The following is a 24,830-nucleotide window of genomic DNA, read 5'->3' as shown; positions in this document are numbered from 1 at the left end:
TCTCACGACGTTTCGGCCACAACGCAAGCAGCCGTCCTCAGGTGGAGAACAGGTCTGTCGAGGAGACAGAGTCTGAATGACAAGCCCCAGGCTTGGAGCGACTATTTAAGCTGGGATGGAGGAGGCGCTCTTCGCCCCTCCATCTCAGCTTAAATAGTCGTGAGAATTATTTTATTATGTTTTCTTTTTATTATTTTATTATTTCCCTTCTACGTGACTTTACCGAATTGAACCAAGAAGATGAATCCCTGCAGTCACGAAAGAAGCTTTAAATCGAAATTTAAGCCTCGGAGTTGTCCGCGGAACGCTGTGCGCGGAACTGACGGGTCGCTATGCATGCCAGACATGTGCCGGCGCTTCCACTGAGGAGCGGGTGAGGCTGGGGAGGGAGCGCAGTCAACGTGGGGAGAGTCGTGGATGCCCCAGGCTCCCCCCCCCCACGCCGCCGCCTCGCCCCCAAAACCTACGTGACTTTACCGAAAAAACCTAAGAATATGAATCGTTGCAGTCACGAAAGCTTCAAATCTAGAATTAATGCCCTCTACGGGAAGGAATTCCACCTATCTGTTAGAGTTTTTAACAGACAACGAGACAAGAAGTACTGCTATCGTGCTGTGACGGTTCCACCTGAAGACGGAGGCTTGTGTTGCCTCCGAAACGTCGTGATTTTATTTTTATTTTACTTTAATTAATTTTTATTTTTTTACCTACGTTACTTTACCGAAAAAACCTAAGAATACGTGTAGACAGATGTCTACGAGACCAAGAGTCAGAGTGGTCGCTTGCTTCAACGAGCATTGAGGAGGCAGTGCTCATCTCCTGTTCCACGCCCAAGAGCTAACGGTGGAAATTCCACATTTCTACGTCAAGGGGGAGGGTTTTTTCCTCCATAGGACAAACACTGTTGACTTCCCACAGACTGGTGCTCAATACCTACCGCATTCACCCCGTAGGAATTATTGGGTTGATTTAACCGAGTCAACCGACAACTAGGATTTGACCAAGCTTCCGATGGTGAAGAGACACCCACACAAATTACGATGCTTTTGAGTCCACTTTGTTCTCCCTATAACAATGTTGATTGTGCTGATGATGAAGCTTTTAAATATAGTACAAAGTAGCGCATAATCAGTAGGCTGAACCCTCTCGGTCAGTCACCAGTTGTTGCGTAGATGTAATAATTGTGTTCGTTTTTATTTTACCAGGTAAAGCCCATTGAGCTATGTAGCTCTTCTTTTGCAGCGACCTGGCCACAAATGATAGCTGCCTGCCTATGAGTCGCTGTCTTGATTCATGCCAGCACGGCAATGTTTCGTGCCACTTGAAGACCAGCACAATATTTGGCGTAATCTCTGGACTGCTGCAGGAGGAAACCAAAGCTCGGCACGGGCCTTCAAACAAATAATTCGTTGGGAGATGAGAAGTGTATGGCAGATTGGTCCTGAGACCACTTCCATCGCACTTAGTTTATTCGTTTTTAGAATGACGTATGAAGGGCGAACGCTTTGCTTTTTTTGTTATCTTGGAGATATCGCCGAACAATATTTGTGCATATTCTTGGTTCTTTTGGTAAAGTCACGTGGAAGGGAAATAATAAAATAATATAAATATAAAACAATAAAAAAATATCACGACGTTTCGACTGCAACACAAGCAATCATCATCAGGTGTGAAATCCACAGAAATAAAATTTGGAAAAAGTTTTATATTTATATTATTTTATTATTTCCCTTCTACGTGACTTTACCGAAAGAACCAAGAATATGAATCTCTGCAGGCACGAAAGCTTTGAATAAAAATTTAATATTTGTGCAACCGATTGATCAATGGCTGAGACGAAAGTTTAATTTTATTTGTTTCAACAGAAAGACACCTGTGTTAATCCCAGGCGTCCTCAACGCTGGCTAATACAGGTGCCCGTTTTAAGCACTCAAGCTGCTCTCAAAGCTTAGAGAGATTCTCTTACACCTAAATCCCATCTGCTCGCCATCCCGCTTATCAGTAAAGCGCGGCTCGGTTTAACCACGACGCCTCGTCCTTGTTCGGGATTTGGCGGGGCAGCGACCTCAAATCCTCGCAGGGAAAGTGGCTGAGCGGGGAACCTCGCGTTGCCTCTCTGGCAGCATCGTCCCGAGACTGACGATGCGAACCGGGTCGCCGGTGGAGAGAGCTTTCCTCCTAATCCCCACGTCGTCGTCACCGTCTCCCCGCAGCCGCCCACATCTCCGGCCGCGGCGTCCGACCTCTTCGAGCTTGCACGAGACCCCATCCGTAGGGCGGCCCTCCTTTGGGTGACTCAAGCTGAATTTGTACGTGGTCTCCCAGCAGATCCGGGTGGTGTCGGCGACCTCGGCGAAGATGGGCAGCGGTGCCAGCGCCGAGGATAAGGACCAGGCCAAGCACTCCAAGGAGCTGGAGAAGAAATTGGCGGAGGACGCGGAGAAGGATGCGCGCACCGTCAAACTCCTGCTGCTAGGTAATGGCGTGGCTGGCTCCCTCGCGGAAACGGACTCCCTAAATGGTGTTGGGGGTGCTGGTTTTTTGGCCCCCTTCGCTGTCGTTTGGAGAAATGGGTCCGCAAAAAATTTGGGTCGCTCTCTCCTGAGTGGTTCTTAAGTCCACAACTGGTTGCGGACTGCTCTTTGTGCTGCACTGAACAATCTCAGTGGTATGCTGGGGGGGGGAGCGATTTGATGTATGTTTTAGAGAATTTCCTGCGAGAGGCATGGCCTGCACACGCCATGCATCTGCAGAGAAAGATTTGCAGAATTGCACGGTACGCTGTGCTTGTTTATCGCGCTGTGGGATATTTGCAAAATATGTATCGGGACCCATTTGCCCTCCTCCCATTACCCAGTGCAGGAAGCTGTTGATAAATGCGATGGGAGTTCACACTGAAATAGAAAATTGATTATTTGATGACGTACGTTATTTTAAAAGATGACAATACAATAATGGTGGAGTAATAAATGGAGAAAGGAATGGGAAAGTGGAAATTACCAAGAGGCTATTCCTCCTACGGTCGTAAAAATAATGGCAGTGAGCAATTGATACAACGTGAAACCGAGTGCTAAATTTTGAGAGGTTGCCTGGCTATGTAGAATCTGAGCTGTGTGTGGTGGGATATAGTGTCAGCAACAAGCAAACAGCTGGTTGAAGGAACCAACTTCAGTGATTCTTTGACCATAACTTCCAGTGTGTTGTACAACCAGCCGTAGGATTCCACAGGACATTACAAGCGACGATGGGATGAGTGGCTTATGCATCCTACAACAACCAGCAGGCTGCCTTATGTTTGTGGCCCTGTTCACTCTGTAGCCAGGCTCATTCGATTGAATTGCACCATGTTTTTGTGATCATATTTTGTTAAGCCTTGTATGTAAAAAAAAACATATGCATCGCTTTGCAGGAAAGCCAATACAATTTGCAAACAGCTGCAACATGTAATTATATTGCAATACGTCTCTGATACTATGTCGAAATAACTTACACGGTAGTTTTGAAATGATTGCATTTTCATTGTATCATAAATCACAACTCCGGGTTTGGTTGCATGGAATGTACTTGGAAAAGGTAAAAGTGCAGCCATGCAATTACTTGCTCATGCCATTGTTGGCGGAACGGATTTCACTCAAGTGATCTCTAGGGAATCCCTCGAGAGTATTTGGCCTACTCTTCCATGCTGGACAGACGTCTTGGAAAAGGTGGGAGTATGCACACTTTACTCCACCACATACACGCGCACTGCCGATGGACTAACTGTGGTTGCACCCAATGAGACAGCGGGTTTAGGAAACTCGCTCCATTATTTCAACCGTCGCGATGGGAGATGAAGTTGAACCGGTCCATCGCTGGATTGCAAGTCCAGTGCGCTCACTGTTGTACTCTGTGTGACAAAAAATGCTCAAGTGCTGTGACCGACAGACTGACTCATAGACAGACACATTCAGTTTCTCATGTAGGGGATTATAAAAAAGAGAATTCGGCCATTCTCAATTCATCAATGGATGAAGGTGTTGGTTATGACGTTTTTTGACCATACTTCACCACACAGTCAGTGCGGGTTGGTGAAAGGGTGGGGGGGTTTGGGGCTGGAGGGTGTAGGACCAATTGTGAAATTCTCCACTGATGTGTGAATTGCGCTACGAATTTGGTCATCAGGCTCATAGGTGCAGTGCGCGACCCATCCTTAAAATACACTAAATACACGAGAACATTACCGGTCACCATTAAACTGCGCATACCAACACTTGCGGATACGCAGCCGAGGCAATTAGTGTACAGCTATAACCCCTGACGATGTGTCCTCCTGAAGCATCGCACGCAACGTTGTGCAGGCATCCAATTGACCCCAATTTCTTCTGAAAGCGCCGCAGTTAATGCCCTGCGCTGCTGACACCATCGCGCTCCGAGGATGTTTGCGAGATTATAATTTCGAAGCTCTCAGTGCTAATGTGTCCTGACATCGACCCTTCTGCCATGGGGCGGTGGGCGGGGAGGAGGGTGGAAAAAATATATATATGCTGAGCCAGCTGCTTTAATAAATCTCTTGTAAAACTAGCTGAGTTTGTTGTTTAGTGACTTACAACGACATGCTAAGCCAATTTCTTTGCACGCCGGTATCTAGGACCAAAGGATTAGCGACACGGAAGACGCACACTGCCCCGTTTGTGCCGAGAGGAAACGTGCTCGGTTTCAGACATTTACCTGGTGTTGTACAGTACTTTCAGGCAGCCTGCGGCAACACGGTCCTCTTTGACAAACGGAAAAGAAATCAAAGCGTTACCTGGTGGGCATGCGCCGCGGTGTCAGCAACTGGATGGCAAGGCCTGAAGCAGGCATTGCTGTGACGGAGAACCCTCTGTGTCAGGTCCGGAAGAAATAATTATCTCTGTAATGTTCTTGGGAAAACCAAAAATTATGGAAACCGCCACCATCACCCCCCCCACGCTCCACTTGTCCAGTGATTGCAGGCGTCTGAGCTACGCTCTCTCATTTGTCAGTTTGAAATTTCAATTGGATCAACTTGCTCCATCCACACTCCTAGTCCCTTTGACCTGACCCATTGCCTCTTGTCTGAATGTGTATTATATATCTTTTTTTTTAAATTGCGCCTGAGCTCAAGGGAACTCGATTACTTGAATCTAGTGTTTGTTTTAATACCGTGGAAGACGTTTATTTTTATTTTTATTTTCGGGTGCGTGATCGTTGTGCAATTATTTAATAGTTTATTTGCATTTAACGTTTATATATCTGTAATACAATGCATTGGGGCAAACTGATTAAAGCGGTAATATATCTTGAATGGCATTTTTTTTACCTGGATAATCCCTGCATGTGGAACATCTCGTTTGCGAAGGGTGTCTCTGGTGTTGTGACAATGTACGCAGAATAAAACATAGAACGCTGTAATAGTTTTTTAAGTGCTTTTTTTAAATTATGGCAAATTTTTTCAGGCAGCTGCCTGAAACAAAAATAGCAACGCTGTTTTCTGGATAGCTTATACACACCAAGAGGAATGCAGTGTAAAACAAAGATAATTCATATACAATAACGAACGAACTAAATTTTATAGCCCTTAAATGCGTGTGTATACAAAGACATAGATTCCTTACATAGTCTGAACAGACTATTGGGACAAGTGCTGTTAGTTAACACCTATGAAGGCCGACACGAGGGGTGGGTAGGTTGCACCACGCCCAGCCGCCTTTGTCTCCCCAGTGGCGATGTTTACACAACGCAGTAGGTGCTCAATTGCGGCTGAGTCGACCTAGGAGAGGCCCAGAACTGGTTCAGATAATATTCACTGGTATTGGTCGTGAGAGGGAATCGAACTCGGGTCACCTGGTTCCTAGTGCAATGCGCTAACCGCTAGACCACCGCTCCCCATACACACGCGTACATTCAAACATAATTTCAATTAACGACAAAGCTTTTAAATTGACAAACCGTTGTGACAATATGCAGCATAAGTCACGGTTTTCACAAGTTTTCCGATATGTAAATATTGATGGACATTAATCTTTAAAACAGGATTTCAGATTGAACGTGCGCAAAGGATCATGGGAAAAAAACGTACTCTCCGTAACATACCTGAGATTTTCTTGAACAAATTCACATTTAAACTGTGTGCACATTACTACGAACTTTTCCTATTTTGCTAAATAAGTTTAATTTTGATGCCCAATGCATTTTATAAATGTAATTTTACTTATCCATAAAATGCTTCTTCGTAACAGTGTTATGGCATATGGAACAAAAAGCAGTGTTGTTTATTCTTCTGAGAGGTTCTGCCGTTAAGATAAACATCACAGTGATATCCTCCTCAACTAAGTGTGTGAGATAGTTCCCATCTCCTGTTAACGGCTCAAAGTTGTGGAAGGAATTTCCACATTCCTATAGCAGGGGGGCAGTTTTGCTTTAATGGGACAGACACTGTTGACTTCTCCACAAAGTGATACTCATTTAATTAACCCAAAATGAATGAAACTACCAACTGGGATTTTGAAATCGCAACTCTACCGATTGTGACTCATGCAATGTACGACCGTGCCACCTGACCGGCTTTGTCAGTTAAGCGGGTCAACAAGATATATCTCCGATTAGCACGGTTGGCCACGTACGGTGCGAAAGAAGTTCAACATACATACATTCTTTCTTACCATAAATCTACCCCACTCAAACATTTACATCGCGTTCTTATTTTCTCAACAAAATTCATTGCGCGTGAAAACAGGACACATAGTTAATGCATATTTAATTAATTACTTTATCCTATATCTAATCATTAACCCAGTGGGACTGTAGTTACATTGATCGAGAGCGAATAAACGCAGTGAATCTCTTTCATATGTTTCTGTAAAAAGAAAGTTTGACTGCGGTGTTGTCTTAGAAATGATGACATCAGCTTGTGTGCAGGCGCTCGGTGGAAATCTTGCATCGTAGAATCATCTTAACAGGCGGAGGCGGCTAAGGGAAGTCTTCATCCAGTAGTGTATTGATCATGACTGACGGACATGATGGTATGTTGTCTTTGTGAGCATCGTACACTCTGTATCAGCACGGGTAAAACGGTAGGTTCAACTGCACGTGGAGTGGGTGACTTGCAATTGGCCAAGCATGAATAACGTCTCTCATGATGGATCGTTGCGCCATTTGTACGGTGCTTATTCTATCCCATCGCAAGTGTGTGTGTGTGTGTTTTGCCGGCCATCGATACGTGATACATTAAGAAGCGAGTGCACTTTTGGAAAATGAAGCCGCGTGATTCATGCAGACTTAGCCGAACATGTCTGTATGAAGAACCGCGTCATTAAAACTCTACCCACACGGTTCTGATCTATCACGATTAATAGCGAGGGTTGTTTTTTTTTTGTATGATCGGTAATATTCTTAGGTTTTTTCTGTAAAGTCACGTAGGTAAAACATTAAAATTAATGAAAGTAAAATAAAATAAAAATCACGACGTTTCGGAGGCAACACAAGTCTCCGTCATCAGGTGGGACCGTCACTTGATGCAGCAAATCTGGCTGTGACGGTCTCACCTGATGACGGAGACTTGTGTTGCCTCCGAAACGTCGTGATTTTTATTTTATTTTACTTTCATTAATTTTAATGTTTTACCTACGTGACTTTACCGAAAAAACCTAAGAATATGAATCCTTGCAGTCACGAAAGCTTCAAATCTAGAAGAAATGATCGGTAATAATGTAAAAACCTACTAGAAGGCGGTTACCGGTTTGCCTCGCGAATATACACATCCAGCAATAAACGTGGCATTGGTTTGCCATTGTTAACTGAGAAATGAACGGAGCTGCCGTTGTGCAACGGTTACCACACCAGACCAGACCAGGGCCGGATTAAGGTTCTTGTCGACCCGAGGCACTTCGGTTTCGTCGGCCTTCGGTGATAACTTTGTACAGCTGATACTGCTGCTGCCCCGTGTTTTACTAACTACCGCCGCTGTCACGGCGCTTGTTTCACGCGTAGCGCAACAACGCCGCCTTTGTCTTCCCCTGCACTCCTCTCGATTGAGAGTGAGATTGTGCGAAAAACACAATTTGAAGATGTTATTGCTAATTTTGCAATGAAAAAAATCTCTAAAAGTTCATCTCCGGTGTTAATTTTTCTCACCTTATGAAAAACAAACCCATTGACATGACTCTGCCTATTTGTATAAACACTATGCCTATCCTTGCTCTATAAATATATTTATTCAAGAAGATATCTTCGTTACATTTTCAAATCGCACGAACAAAAAATTATGGTCAAAATTTAGTTATGTAGGCCCTAGGCACTGTGGCTACTGAGCAAAGCGACCGACTGTGGCTATAGGAGAATATGGCCCTGGGGGGGGGGGGGGGGGAATCGTGGGGGGAAAGTTCTTCAATCCAATCCCCTCCTCTTTCCAACCAGCAGTATGGATGGGGGTATACCACAGTTTATTGACAGGTCACGTGCAGTTGGGTCACCTCTTTCAAAAATGTCTGTTTAGCGCGGAAGAGTAGGCCAAATACCGTCTGGAGCTCACTCTAGTGGAGGCCTTTCCGCCAGCTGTGGCATGGGCGAGCGATTGCAGGGTCGCGCCTTTACCTTTTAATGGAGAGAAACGAGGGGAATGTGTCCCACGTGGTAATTCAGGCCGCCGTGCGGTTTGTAATTGACGTGCGTGCCAATCAGCGAGTTGATTACGAACATTCCAGGTTAACCTGTTTACCGGTATTCGTTTAACAACCCTAACTTTTCGGCATGCTGGTTACAGCTACAAATATAACGCTGCGCACACGGCCAATGCTACGGTACGCTTCAGTGTTGTAAGGGATGTCAGGGGAAGTATTCCCACCAAAACGAGAGGGAGTGAGACGGTGGCGGTGGAAGGGGGGGGGGGCAGGCGAGGAGATCGAAGAGGGAGAAAAACGGGCGGGGAGAAGGGGAGAATTGTCGGGAACCGGATCGAGAAGGCTGGGGACGAGTGTGGACTGGGGGAAGCAATACAAAACGACCCCCCTGCAACCTTGTGTCGGCTCTTCTTTACAAGTGTAATGAGCCTTAGTGAAATCCTATAAGACTCACCTTGCATTAATTCTAGATTTGAAGCTTTCGTGACTGCAAGGATTCATATTCTTAGGTTTTTCGGTAAAGTCACGTAGGTAAAAAAACATTAAAAAGTTAAATAAAATAAAAATAAAAAATAAAAAATCACGACCTTTCGGAGGCAACACAAGCTTTTTTTTTGATACAGCTGTCGTGGCTGTGACGGTACCACCTGGAGACGGAAGCTTGTGTTGCCTCCGAAACGTCGTGATTTTTTATTTTTATTTTATTTTACTTGTTAATGTTTTTTTACCTACGTGACTTTACCGAAAAAACCTAAGAATACTCACCTTGTAGTGTATTGCGATAGAACTCACCTGATAGCGTATTGCTATGGGACTCGCACAGTGGGACATCTGCGGAGTGGAACCCGAGGGGACTCACCCTTTTGTGTATTCCTATCATATTACAATTTTGTAACCTCATGGTGTCTGAGACTCATCCTTGTGTATCTCTATTAGGTTGAAAATGTTAGGTTCATGGGGCATCATCCGAGTGTGTAACTCTAAGGGGCTCTCCTTTTAGTGTATTCCGATGTGACTCACATTATAGCGTAATTCTATGGGACTGACACCATCGTGTATTTCTCTGTGACTGACATTAAATTGCAATTGCCATGGAATGTCCCGTTACATTGTTACTCGAGTGGAATCAGCCCATAGTGTACGTAACACAATGATACTCGCCGTATACACGTGAGAGAAGGTTGTTTTAAGTTGCCATCTCTACAGATTACTGGGCAGAGATTGCTGCTTAACTTGGGCGAGTTCATCACGAAATGTTGAACAGTGCCTATCGACTTGAGACATCCAGCCTTGCCTCTTGTTACGTGTGAATTAATTTGATATTTTGGTGTTACAAAAATACAAACATCTTAAGTTGGACAATAAGCAATTTTTTTTTCCTCTTTTCAACGGCTGGTGTTTCGCATGGCAGCAGCAGAGCGTCACCATAACTAAATCACCCACAATGCACCTGACCTCATCATAAGCCAAGTAGGTGTGTGCCTGGTTATCATTTAAATGGAAGACTGCCAGCGAATAACTGAACTTGTAGCCTTGGGCTGCGAGAAGGCCAAGAGATGGCAGTACAGCGATGGAATCGTGAATATATCTGTGCAGAGCTCTGAGTGTTATGCGTGGCCTTTATTTCCGGGCTCTCTGGTTTCCTCCCATATGAAGCCAAACTCACATTCATGGACTTAACCACACATGACAACACTGGCGCCGCCTGGGAAAATACAGTCGTCATACTCAGTACGTTTCTTTTCTGGAGCAAATAAATGGCATTTAAAAAAAGGTTTAATCAACAAAGAGCTAACTTTTGGGTTGTATAACTGTATTATAAAAAAAAGCATTTTGACCATTGCAGATACGTATACAATATCTAGATTTGAAGCTTTCGTCACTGAAATGATTCATACTCTTAGGTGACGTAGACTTGTGTTGCCTCCGAAACGTCGTGATTTATTATTTTCTATTATTATTTCTATAAAGAATTACTTATTATTTATTTACTTTTCCCTACGTGACTTTACCGAAAAAACCTAAGAGTACGTATACAATACACACACACATATGAAAGTTGCAAATAAAGCCAAAATGAAAACACGTGTGGTGTGGAGGCAACTGCTCACGTCGTAAATTCCCTGCATGAGCATCAGTGCTCTTGAACGTTCCTCGGCTGCAGTGGCCCCCACGTGTAGCCAGAACCTCAGGGGTCTGCGAAGTGATCGGCGTTGTTTCCTGCACGAACCAATTAACGAATTAAGGCGCGCACGCACACACACACACATCTCTCACGATATCGGACTGGGCTGTAATAGCCATAGCAACAATTCCCTTTATTTATCCAACAAAGCCTCACCGAGTCTCAGGAGTCTCATTCGAGAGGGCCCTGCTGCATTGGAATGTTTGTCCTATACTCTTTGGTTCTTTCGGTAAAGTCACGTAGGTGTAAAAGTAAAATAAATCACGACGTTTCGGGCGCAACACAAGCATCCGTCATCAGGTGGGAATGCATGGTCTGCTGCTGAGGCAGACGTCGTGATTTATTTCATCTGATGACGGACGCTTGTGTTGCGCCCGAAACGTCGTGATTTATTTCATTTTCTACCTACGTGACTTTACCGAAAGAACCAAAGAGTGTGGATTCCTGCAGTCACGAAAGCTTCGAATCAACGTTTGTCCTATTCTAGCCAGTGAGAAGTTGACTCTTTGTGAGGAGGAAACTGGAGAACCTGGAAAAAACGAACCACGTGTTCAATTGGGTGACACTCAGCACCGCCATCTCCTGACTTACGGCTGGCAGCCCCACGCCTACGACACCTGGCCAGCCCTGCTGAACACACATCCAAGTACTCACCAGGTCCAATCCTGACCCACTTCACTTTCAAGATCTGACTAAGTCAGGTGGATTGAAGGTGGTTTATATGGGGTAATCAGATAATGGGATTTGTGCATAGATTTTAAGTGTTTAACAGCGTGTAATGTAACGTGCAGCTTTTGTCAATCCACTGCTGGATGAATGCCTCCCCATGTTGTGTCAGATATGGGAGTTGATTGACTATGCTTCACCATCCAGGCGAAAGGTGAGCGAGTGTGCAGTTAATATGTTGTAAACCACAACTTTCCTCGATATATGACATGTTAAAACATGTTTTAATGTTTATATATTTAACTCACCGTGTTCATCCTCATTATCAACACTGCCTCATAACAGGCAACATATGTTCCCTATAATAAGCCAAAGTTTTGGGTAATGGTCCTGCTAAGGAGTGTCTGCATTGTATTGAATTGTAGAGGTGTCTATGTGTACACAAGATCCATTGTACAAACTGTTACGGTGTATATTTTTCCATCATGAGGGATGTGAAATTACTCGATTCAACTTATGACAGGGATCATATATGTTTCAGCGTTTAACATATATATATGTATAGGCAATGTGGAAAAGTTTAGTTGACCCTGCGCTGTGAGTGAAATCAATCAACCTCCAGGCCATAATTGTTGAGGGCCCAAATCATTAGAATTTACCTTTTTCTAGTGTTTTAGCTATTCGCTTAGACTGTACTATATTTGTATAACAATAGGTGTAACCCTTTATGGCAATAAACAGGTGTTAGGATGTTAAAACACCAAACATAATCCTTTTTTAAGGAATCTTGTCTGCATTAACCACATATTTGTAGTGAACATGCAAACAAAAAACGTGCTCCGATAATATTTGCACTGTCTTTGAAACTGATTGGTCAGCTGTCTCTGGTGTGGACCAATCAGTTTAAAAAAGGATTCTGTTTGGTGTTTTAACATCTTAACACGTTGTTTTATTGCCAGAAAGGGTAAAACCTTTTGTTATATTTTGATACTGGCAATAAAGATCCCATATTTTTATTATTACTATATTTGCGTCAAAGTTATGCTTTTTATCCCAGAACATTATTCAAATTAATTCACTCACTTGGTTACGATCATGAACATGTAATACATGTGTTTCAGATATTCTCGATACAGTCGGGGCTTAATATCTCACTCAGTATTTTCCTAAACACTGCCAGGCTGGCTTGGAGTAGATTATCGGAGTGAGGCATTACCACTCGAGTCGATGCGATACCTACCCATAAATAATCCCATATTATTGTGTCACGTATTCCTAGAATTCTATGAACCGGCATATACAAATTAGATAAATGGGCTCGAGATAGACGTGGCGTGTCTGACTCTCTGAGCTGCAATTCCGCACCGGAAACAACTGTGGGACAGGTAACTGAAGATCGAGTTTGCTACGAGGAGACGCAATCCCAAATGACTCATCGTACGTGGTGTGCGCGACATGTTGCGGCAAGATGTTAACTACCTTGCCTGGTATACACAAGGTCGTGGGTTCGATCTTGAACCCCTGACGCCTGTATATTTAGAAGTTTGCATATTCTCTCTCCCCTTGGTCGCGTGGATTCTTCTCCGGGACCCCCGGTTTTCCCCTCCACATTTAGAATCAACGCGCGTTTCGAGTATTTGGCTGCGACGAATTTCCACGCGATAAGCCACTTTCGTTGAGCTATCATTTGTGACCAGGTCGCTTCTGAAAAAGGGCCTATATCAGCATGATTGGCTGCGTACGATACGAAAAGAGTTCAATCTTTCAACTTTCTTTCGTACGGCTGATGTAGAAGATGCAGAACATCAACTACAATTTCACATCCAGGCGGTCAAGCCAGACAACCGCGTCGTGAGCAGCGAAGTCGTGTATCGCTGTGGTGATGTCTCCTCCGTATTTGTCGACCCGGCATTGCGTCGTCACGTGTTCTCCGGTCTCTTCTGGATGACCCACACTCGCACGACTACTGGACAGTTCTTGTTTTCGTTTTCCATTTGTGCATCGGGTATCCGCATCTGCAACGGTCCGTACGGGGATGCGGTTTAGAGAGAAACCCCTTTGAAAAGAAAAGTTAAACGGTAAATAGCGTCGCTGTTAACGTGAAAATAACGGTCGAGCATCCCACCCCTCTCCTCCTCCTCCTCCTCCCCACGACGACTTGACGCCGAGCCAACGGCGGTCACGCCCGCGGGGTCACGCCCGTCGTGACCCCGAGTGGCGCTTTTGTCCCAACGTCAGGAGACAGTTTTTTCGAGGGCGGCCTATATTGTGTGTATCACTGGCGAGGCGGCGCATTGAAATGAAGGCGGGCGGGTGTCTGGGTAACGCAGACGCGGCACACTTAATTAGTGCAATGGAAAGAGGATCAAGGATGGCTTAAAGCGTGGTACACTAATCTCCTGTCAACCAGATAAGCTGTATCATGGTCAATATGCAGCTGCGTCCGTTGCCCTTTGAGAGTGCGTTCGTATTGACACACACACATATATATGTTACTGGAGTTAGATTATTGCCTTAAGTTGAGCCACAAATGTATTTGGTTAAGTGGTAACTCATGTCTCTCTCGCGTGCCAGGCACTCATCTCCTGTTCACCAGATTGAAGTTGTAACATGAGCAAACATGCATCTGGGTCCATTGCATTAGAGATGTATACTCTATGCGTGTGTATGTAACAAATATCATATTATGGCCTTCAGGTGACCGCCAAATTGCCTTCTTATCGCCCTGGTAACGAAGGTTCCTCCATTCACACAAAATGTTTTTTTTGGTTCAGCGCGTACGACGAGATCGGGCGTAATACACGTGTAATTATTGGTCACATTACAGAAGGCTATCCTGACGTACGTGAAAAAGTTGCAGTCAGGCAAATGTTAATGTGGAAGGCGTTTAAATGCTGTTTGTGAGCCGGTTTTAAAATTGCTGATGCCTGTGTCTTGTCAAGTCAGTGCAACGTTTGTGTCAACTGCTGAACTCACTGCACCAGGGCAACCCACAATGCAATGCACGAACATCTTTTTTAAAGTGTTACTTTTAATACAAATTCGCTTATTTAGTCACGCACTTTTTTTATCTGCTAAAATGTTCGTCTGTTATTAATTTACTTCTAATAGGTAACTATTCACAATAAAATGTAAAAGCCGTTCATCAGGAAATATTTTCAAAGTGTAATTTTCATCAGGCCTCCTGGTGTCGGGTACAGTCTCCGATTCTTATCCACTCTATCTGTCAGGCCTCCTTTTTGTTCTAGATTTGAAGCTTTCGTGACTGCAAGGATTCATACTCTTAGTTTTTTCGGTAAAGTCACGTAGGTAAAAAATGAAATTAAAATTAATAAAAATCAAATAATAAAAATCACGACGTTTCGGAGGCAACACAAGTCTCCGTCATCAGGTGGGACCGTCACAGCCAGATTTGCTGTATCAAGTGAGGCAGGGATTCCAAGATGCAAGTTCTTAAATACAAGTTAAGGGGGAGGAGAGGGGGGTAGCTTATCAGAATGTGGTAGCCAATGAATGGAACGTATTGGGAGGGGGGTGGGCGGGGCTAAAAGAGAACAGCCATTACCCAATACGTTGCTTATTATATTTCCCCCCCCCTTGAAGGTCATGGTGTTATGAACGAACGTGTTGAGTTTTATGTTATTCGTGCACCACTGCCAACGCAGCGGCAGCAGCAGCAGCATGCGCCAAATATTTGTAACAATCTCCGGGTGCCCCATTCGACGCTTGTGTGCGACACGCTATCATCACACTGTCGCATTGTGAGGCCACCACGAAGTTGGGCAGAGCTAACCGTGAGCCATGCAACTCAGCTCGTGATCTTTGACCTAAACCATTGCGAAAGCACGGGGCTAACATTGCGATTTAAAGCTTTCGTGACTGCAGGGATTCATCTTCTTGGTTCTTTCGGTAAAGTCACGTAGAATGGAAATAATAAAATAATAAAAATAAAACATAATAAAAATAATTCTCACGACGTTTCGGCCACAACGCAAGCAGCCGTCCTCAGGTGGAGAACAGGTCTGTCGGGGAGACAGCGTCTGTTCTCCACATGATGACGGCTGCTTGCGTTGTGGCCGAAACGTCGTGAGAATTATTTTATTATGTTTTATTTTTATTTATATTATTTTATTATTTCCATTCTACGTGACTTTACCGAAAGAACCAAGAAGACGGGGCTAACACTTCATAGTTTATGACCAGCCATGACTTGCAACAGTGATGAGTGATTGAATAGCTGGTACAGCCCCCCCCCCACCTTCATCAGCCAGCAAACCGTGGTGAAGTATGGTCAAATAATCCCCAGGACCAACAAGGTACGGTTTTTTGTCAAGTGGATTGACAAAGGGCAATTTCGATTTGAAGCTTTCGTGATTGCAGGGATTCATCTTCTTGGTTCTTTCGGTAAAGTCACGTAGAATGGAAATAATAAAATAATAAAAATAAAACATAATAAAGTACAATTCTCACGACGTTTCGGCCACAACGCAAGCAGCCGTCCTCACGTGACTTTACCGAAAGAACCAAGAAAAAAAGAGGCAATTTCTAATCTAAACACACTTTAGCCTTGCTCCGAAGGGATGTGTTAATATCTAGCTTCTATATTGTGTGAAGATGTACTGTCTAAAAAATATACTGAGGCAAATTTGAATGTGGTTCAGTGGCTGGTTATCTGTGTCAATGTGATCCCCTCAAAGGAAAGACCAAGTCACATTCAATTGTTCATGTTTTCTCATTTTTCAGGGGCTGGAGAGTCTGGAAAGAGCACCATCGTTAAGCAGATGAAGTAAGTTATGAGCCTTTAAAAGAGCTGCCTCTCAACCGAAGAAAACTTGAACACACTCATGTGCTTATGGACTTAACTATATTTAAAATAATTTCACGAACTGTCTCTAAGTTGTTAAAAAAACATTTGAATAGGATTCTGCAGCGGTGGGCTTACACGGCTATGAATTTCAAATTTCTTTTAATTTCACATTGATTTTATGAACTTAAGCTAACCTGTAAAAAAACATACTACAAGCAGGGTCATGGAATTTAAGCTTTATGCCTGATAAAAAACGCAAAAGTTAGTTCCATCCAGAAAAATACGACACGAGAGAAAACACATACAGAAGCAGAACGCCTGCCTGTGTCTCCGCATATAAAAAAAAAATATTTGTCCATCGGCCTATTGGCTTTCAAGACAAATATTATGCAGCAGCATTTGTTTAAGCAAGTACACTCCGACCTGTTTCGATCTTCTCGGTTTCATTAGCAGAGGACTCGAGCGTCTTAAACGAATGCTGCCGTGTTTCCAGATGTTGCTGGTAAAGAGCATCCATTGAAGCTATGGGCCTGTTCAACGCAAGATGCGCGAGAGGCTGTTTCCCTTACACATTACAATTCTAGAGCACATTGTATTCCAGCATTGGATAGGTTAAAACGTTTAGGCTCTGACGACTCATCCTTCCATCATTACCGCTCCCTCCGCCACCCCACCACCCTCGCTCCATCTCCACCCCACACTCTAAGACCTACCCAGCCCCTTCCTGTAATCCGAAAGTGTCACCCCGGTTGCCCTCTCCGGTGTCATTTCTTTTGGACGTTGTTTCACCTTAATTTTCTGGGGGATAAATTGGAGAGCGAATTACGTTTGTCAGACCGCTTTGTCCTCTTTTCTCGAATTTGTCGAATCTGAAAGCATTGCGGCCGGATTAAAGCACCGGGGGCCACGGCCCCCCCCCCCCCCCCGTTTTTGCTGGCATCGTAGATTCGGGCGACAGCTTGAGGGCAAGGATGCTTTCTGACATTCCCATCCACCATCCGTTTGCACGCCCGTTTGTCTTCGTGAAAACAACAACAACAACAACACCGCCACCCATTCAATTTCCTTCAGCGTGCGACGTAATGAAAGCAACAGCAAAAAAAAGGTTTCGGTGGGGCTATGAGACAAATTGGCGAATAAATCGGGGGAGAAAAAAAAATCGAGGGGGATACGAACCGTGTATCCACCATCGACACCTTCGGCACGGAACTGGGTGCCGTTGAAAAATAAAAATGTGCACATCGCCATCGGTATGATTTTTTTTTCACTTAAAGCGCAGGCAATTCCCGTTTAAGCGTCTTTAAATGTATTTGATGGACTTGCGTGATAAGGCCAAACACAGGCCACGCTTTTTCCTAATGGAACGCCTCGTTAAAGGCACTTCGATTTAATTAGAGACTGGATTGCTAGCCATGAGAGCTGATGCGAAAGTGGATAAGGGCAAATCCCTCTCCTCCCATTCCAATGAGAAGTGGGTTGCCGGTACTGTGCGTACTATGGGAATCAATGACGACATGAAACATTGATTATGATAATGTTAATATTGTAAATGTTCGCGGAGGTATGCAATAGCGTAAAGCGAAGATGGACAAGAGGCGAATTTGTATTAACTTTAGTAAGCAAAGATAATGGCTGATGACAATTGATAAACGTTTTTGACATTTAAAGTTGACGTTGTTACCTTATGTCATTGACATAATGCTAAATACAACAACAATAACAGCAGTCGTGGCTTGCTTTGTGTCGCTGTTATGAACATTAGTGCGCATGTAACGGCCCTTGTGTCTAACCACTGCTGGATGAGGTCCTCACCACGCCGTGCAGGTAAAGAATGAGGGGGGGGGGGCGTTATTTGACCACGAGTTTGTTGAAGCTGGGGATCATAGATATTGTAGCATTGTACAGTACAACAGTGGATTTTTGCTGAACTGCCCTCTGTTGACAATGCAGCTGTGCAACAGCAACAGCAGCAGCAGCCTACAAAATCTGCTTTATTCACAATGTGTTTTCCCATCCAAGCACTGACCTGGTCAAACCCTAATTAGCTTCTGTGATCTGAGGAAACCGAGTGAATGTCAGGTCATTTGGTCATAGGCGTAATAGTGTAACCGAGGTTAATTCACTGCCACGCGAAAAATAATGGTAGCATTTGTCATCTTCCGTTTAAATGAACTCCATTAATTTGTGAGCGCGTGCACACATGCACACACTCACGGACGCATTTGCCTTTCGTGTCTCTCCAGAATTATCCATCAATCAGGTTACTCCATTGAAGAATGCATGGAGTTCATTGCCATCATCTACAGCAACACTTTGCAGTCCATCCTGGCTATTGTGCGAGCGATGGGGACCCTGAGCATAGACTTCGGGGACACAGCACGAATGGTTAGTATCATTTTGATTCGAGTGTCGGTTGTTTCGTATGTCCATAAGACGGTACTTTCTACGACCTTTTTTTCCCCCCAATCGTCGTTCCAAATTTCATTGCAGTTCTACCGTCCATTCTGAACTCTCGCGGAGCATTTCCCCTTGTTAGAGAAATAGCCCGTGGAAGGTGATATTACAGAGCGAGTTCTGAGATCCCTTAAAGTGATATTGTATCTGCACTAAAGGTGCTGTACTTTCCCACACGCATCACATGACAATGAATTGCTATATTTTTTTTATTCTAAGAAAAAACATTTCTGTAACATTTTAAGTCTAAAAGCTAATTTAATATTATGGGGTTTTTGTGTGTGCATTCATTGGTGTCCTGGCTGAGACCAACCATCAGCTCACCAGACTTGAGCACTCATTTTAATCCCAGTTCCCAAAGAAACCCAGACAGACATACAAATGCACGATCTTAGGCAGTGCCAGCTCAGCGACGCTCTGACCTCTTGAGTCACTTGGCCACCCGTGTCCAGAGGTTATCGAACGCAAGGTCACACATGCCAGAGCACAAACCACTGTGTGACGAGTCAGGTTCGTTCCGTCACAGTCACCGGCGTTGGCACCGACGTCGGTGTACGGTGAGCGATGCCAGGTCGCACGGTGTGAAGAGCAAGCCAGAAGTCACGCGTAATGGGATTTGCTCTCGCAGACTCATATTTTGGGAATTCATCTGACCGCCACGTCCCACTTGAAGTGTATGTCAAAGTGCCAAGACAAGTGGAATTCCAGGTAATCACCGAGCAGTCTGTTCGTAGCATTTAAGCTTTGGAATGGCAAAAGCTTTGCCTGACCGAGTGGGATTTTGCAGACAGGAAGCATGGGTTTGTGAGCTTAACTCGGTGCTGTGTTATAGTGACGCAGTGGCAGAGGTCGGTGTGCGTGCAGTGTTCGCACAAGCAGCAACAAAGTTACGGAACGGTTTTCCATGAACAATTCAGGCATTGACATTTTCTGATTTAAAAAAATAAATGCGCACAAAGGCACTTGTTACAAGAAACTGTGCATTTCAGCTATGAATTGAACGATTCATAAATGTTTGTTTCCATGGGGAAGAAAATGCAGAGCATGTCACAGTATATTCATTTCCGTTATTGAATTTTCCTATTTTATCAATGCCTCATCTGTACTTTGAGAAAATTACGTGTAATGATAAAGTATGATGCTGATGAATGGTGATGCCAATTATGGCAATGCCGATGCTGCTGCTGATGATGAATGTGCTATTGCTGATAACGCTGATGATGAAGACGATGATGATGCTGCTGCTACTGCTGATGATGGCCTGCTGATGATGACCTGCTGCTGCTGCTGCTGATTCCGTTGCTCTTGCCGCTCTTGACGATGGTGATGATGATGTTAATAATGATGTAAATGACTGCAACTGACAGAGCATCAGCCTGGGAATGAGCCTTGATGCTTCTTCACGCGTCGTCTGCTGAAGATCAGCCGAGTTACCACGTCACCCGAATGCCCGCGACTTTGTGCGTAACGTACACGTTACGTACAAAGGCAAAGAATCCCCCCCCATATAGCCTTAAGAGACTGTTGGGGCAAGTGCTTTTCGCGAGCACCTATTAAGGCCGACACGGCACACGAGTGGCTGGGTGGATATCAACTTTTGTCTCCTTTGTCTCCCGTCGTGGCAATGTTCTTACACATCGCACCAGGTACTCAATTGAGGCTGAGTCGACCTAGGGGAGGCCCAGGACCGATTCAGATAATCGTCACTGGCTTTCACCGTGACGGGTTCGTAGTGCAGCGTGCGAACCACTACGCCATTCAAACAAAGGCAAAGATCCCCCGTATAGCCTTAACAGACTGTAGGGGCAAGTTCTTTTAGCAAGCACCTATGAAGGCCGGCACGGCACACACGGGGGTTGGTGACCAACACCACGCCCGGCCGCCTTTGTCTCCCCAGTGGCGACGTTTACCACACATCGCACCGGGCACTCATTTGAGGCTGAGTCGACCTAGGGGAGGCCCAGGACCGGTTCAGATTATCGTCACTGGGGGTGGGCGGGAATCGAACCCGCGTCGCCAGGTTCGTAGCGCCAGCGCAGCGCTAACCGCTGCACCACCGCTCCCCGCGCCACGCGCGCGCGCGCATTGTTCTGTGTGCAGGACGACGCCAGGCAGCTGCAGAACCTGGCGGATTCGATCGACGAGGGCACGATGCCACAGGAGGTCTACCTCATCATCAAGCGCCTGTGGACAGACTCGGGGATCCAGGCGTGCTTCGACCGCGCCTCCGAGTACCAGCTCAACGACTCCGCCGAGTAGTGAGTGCCGGCAACCCTCTCTGGGCTTGATGCGTAACTCGTCACGGCGACCGTCCACCGTTCGCCAAACGTCCGATGAGCAACGCTTGGCTACGCACGGTTGCGGACGGAGTTTTCGACGCGCATACGTTCGTCATCGTCACTCACGGCATTCTCCAGACTATCAGATACTCAGATGGTTTTTTTTTGGGGGGGGGGGGGTCGTTTTGGTGCGTCGCCTTTAATTTCCCATCGACGAAAGAGATGTGCGAATCAACAGGCCGACGCGCACACCTCCTTCACGAATGAACGTTTAAAGGCGAGCCACAGTCGTGCGATTTTGGCCACGCAACCCAAACTTTGGACTTCTGAGACGCGGTCCTCTCAGGCGACGTTCGCCTCGTTTTGGCTGCCACTCCGTCACCAGTCTCGTCCCTTACAGCCACTGATGTTCAGAAGAAGTTCAGAAGTTTATTCCCCACCGAGTAAAGCCCATTGAGCTGGCCGACAATATCAAAGCATTGCACAATTACAGATTTAAAAAGAAAATAGCAATCACGTCGTAAAATGATATTCGCACTTAAAATGTTGTGATTTTTAAGAGAGCCTGTTTAAATTTCGATTTAAAGCTTTTGTGACTGCAGGGATTCATCTTCTTGGTTCTTTCGGTAAAGTCACGTAGAAGGGAAGTAATAAAATAATAAAACATAATAAAATAATTCTCACGACGTTTCGGCCACAACGCAAGCAGCCGTCCTCAGGTGAAGACCAGGTCTGTCGGGGAGACAGCGTCTGAATGAAACACCACCACGCTTGGAAGCTCTCTTCACCTGAGGACGGCTGCTTGCGTTGTGGCCGAAACGTCGTGAGAATTATTTTATTATGTTTTATTATTTTATTACATCCCTTCTACGTGATTTTACCGAAAGAACCAAGAAGAAGAGCCTGTTTAAATGAGGACAGAGATGGCAGAACGGAGACGTGTCCTGCTGAAGCCCGTGCCACGTCTCTAAGGTCGGTGCCGTGCGCGCTCCTCCTGCTGCGCAGTTACCTGAACGACATCGACCGCCTGGTGCAGCAAGGGTACCTCCCCACCGAGCAGGACGTCCTGCGGTCCCGAGTCAAAACGACCGGCATCATCGAGACGCAGTTCAGCTTCAAGGACCTGCACTTCAGGTGCAGCACGGGCCGACCTGTCTGGGTTTAATCAGGGTCGCACTTTTTCTTTCCATGACACGTCGCGTTTAATAATAATAAAAAAAATGTAACTCAGAGTTGGCAACCCCAATGGGCCAGCCGAGTCTGTGTGGCACTTTTTTTTTCTTGGACCGGCAACTTTGCTGTCGAATGTACAGACGGTGCGACCGCAGTGGTGCCAGGGGTGCAGGCACTGGGCTATGAAAGGGACGGGGAATTGGACAGGGGGCCCCATTTCAATCGTTGCTGCTGCTGCCATCGTGGACGGCTAAGGCTGTACGACACCTGACAAAGTTGGTCAAGGACAGTCGAGACGCCAGTGGCTGAATGAGGGCACAGGCATCACAGCTATTAGATTGAATACGGCAGTTTATTCGTGGGAATCCCTTTAAAATGGCTTTTAAAATATCAAGAATTTGTCCACATGAAAACAGACCAACCGGCATTCTCCGTAATTTGGTCACCTTTTATGATCAACCCAATGCACCTATCGCATACCTTCCCCCTCGAGTTTGACCTCTCGGGGCTATAGTAAGCCAAATTAAGTTATAATACCAGATGTACTTTGCTATTTTTGTACAAACATTGGTGACTAAGCCGAGACCTTCAATGCACTACGGTTGAGCATCCGGTTTAATCATGGGTGGTGGTTACCCATCAAACCCAGGATCTGAGCGTTTTCAGCTCGGTGTCTGACCTGCTATTATCCCTCCGAGTCACCCAGCCAACCTCCTATGTGATCAATATCTCTGGATTTTCGTATATATTAAAAAAAAACTTCAACTGTCAATAATAGTTTCCACAATATCTAATAAAAAAAATCCCTGCAGATAGTACAAATTTAAATTGCGTCAGCACAAATTTTTTAAATGTTTGCTTTACTTCCTGAAAACTTTGTTCGCGTAAACAAGGTAGAGACTGCGTATACAAAATTACGGATTCCTGCAGTCACGAAAGCTTCAAATCAAGATCAAATTACGGCTTTCTAATTATGCAGTGGGATTCTGCGTATCCGCCACGTACTCCTCCGTGAATGTGTGTGTGTTCGTGTGCGAGTGGTCTCAGCAGTGGCGAGCGGCAGTGTAGTGGTTAGCGCGCTGAACTACGAACCTGGCGACCCATGTTCGATTTTCGCTCATGGCCAACACCGGTGACGATTATCTGAACCGGCCCTGGGCCTCCCCTAGGTCGCCTCAGCCACAAATGAGTACCTGGTGCAGTGTGTGAACATCAGCATTGGGGGCGACAGAGGCAGCTGGGTATGGTGTGGATGGCTTTCAATTGGTGCTCGCTAACAGCAGTTGCCCCGACAGCTTATGCGGAAACTTTGTCTTTACGAGTCGTCTCGGCCACAGTTTCCCGAGGCTACGAACTGTCGTTTACAGTCGTTGGTTTAGCTTGTGCACCTCCGTTTAGCACGGTTGGCTACGTATGGTGCGAAAGAAGTTCAACATATATACTTCTATACAACGAACTGATTCAGCCAGCAAAGGCTCAAGCAAGTTGCTCTGCTTTGGCTCCAGTTTTCACTTTTTTCAAGTGCATAGTGCATTCCTAGTCTGAGCTGGCATTCCTCCCAATGTGCCAGCTCCACCTTGCCCTGGCAAGGTCTTACTTCAATAAACAAATAAATGTCAGGCATTAAAAGCGATGATTAGTAAGCACACCAAGGATGCAAGCCATGGAAATAAAATTGTTCTCTTGTCTGAAAAAAGAGTATTCGTATGTGTTGATGAATTGGTTTCTGAATTGTGTTTTAAAGCATATGCTACATGCCATTTTCAAGGACAAATATGGTGTTATTCTCACTGTATTATAGTATATACAAAAAAGCGTTTCCTCTCAATGAGGGAATCTGTCGAGAATATCACAGCTAAAGTTTGTACAACCGCACAACAGATTCACACGGAGATGCGAAATTAAACCCAAACGAAAGTTGCAACAGAATTCATAAATGCGTACCGACAATAACAACACAGGGACAAAGCGGAGAAATGAACGATCGAATGTACTACTGCATGACAACGAGAACCTCATGGCATCAACTCATCATCAATGCTCGAACAGAGATCGATCACTGCTCGATCGAGTAGACACACGTATTCAAACTGTCATCGCTTCATGTTCACGAGCGATGCGGTGGAAGCGCGGAATAAAGCGGTCGGTTGTTGCGCACAGGATGTTTGACGTGGGAGGTCAGCGATCGGAGCGGAAGAAGTGGATCCACTGCTTCGAGGGCGTCACCTGCATCATCTTCTGCGCCGCCCTCAGCGCGTATGACATGGTGCTGGTGGAGGACGACGAAGTGGTGAGTTTGAACCGCCACTGCAAATACTTACCGAGGAGACCCCGCACACTGTAACAGCGCATGATGAATTCGTGGCAGAATTCATGATAAATTATGTCAATTATCAGGCCTGTATATGGAGTGATTGGGCTTTTTGCCCAAATGCGTTTTTATTCGCGGTGTGTTCTGCTTCCCGTAATACGGATTACTGGAATGGGAATCGTCAGAAACGAAACCGATGATTCAGCAACAAAACGATCAAAAGCTCAATCAATGATCAATCATAGCTCGATCACTACTAGTTCACTGCTCACATGTGTAGACACAAGTATTCATAATGTCACAGCTGAATCACTCCTCGATCACATAGGCACACGTA

At 45.2% G+C, this 24,830-nt stretch overlaps 1 protein-coding gene across 1 annotated transcript in view; it reads left to right on the top strand.

Moving 5' to 3' along the window:
- Window positions 1–2,358: 2,358 nt before the first annotated feature.
- GNAT3 (G protein subunit alpha transducin 3) overlaps window positions 2,359–24,830 on the top strand; it is a 37,419-nt gene continuing 14,947 nt past the window's right edge. The window contains exons 1-6 of the mRNA XM_078598811.1: window positions 2,359–2,476; window positions 16,213–16,255; window positions 18,520–18,661; window positions 20,831–20,988; window positions 22,015–22,143; window positions 24,343–24,472. Of these exons, the coding sequence (XP_078454937.1) occupies window positions 2,359–2,476; window positions 16,213–16,255; window positions 18,520–18,661; window positions 20,831–20,988; window positions 22,015–22,143; window positions 24,343–24,472 (720 nt within the window). The remainder of the gene's footprint in view (window positions 2,477–16,212; window positions 16,256–18,519; window positions 18,662–20,830; window positions 20,989–22,014; window positions 22,144–24,342; window positions 24,473–24,830) is intronic.

This window comes from Lampetra planeri, chromosome 11, assembly GCF_965212315.1.
Source record: "Lampetra planeri chromosome 11, kcLamPlan1.2.h2, whole genome shotgun sequence".
Classification (NCBI taxonomy): Eukaryota; Metazoa; Chordata; class Hyperoartia; order Petromyzontiformes; family Petromyzontidae; genus Lampetra; species Lampetra planeri.
Note: the sequence above shows the minus strand (reverse complement) of the source record. Positions and strands in the feature narration are given on the sequence as shown.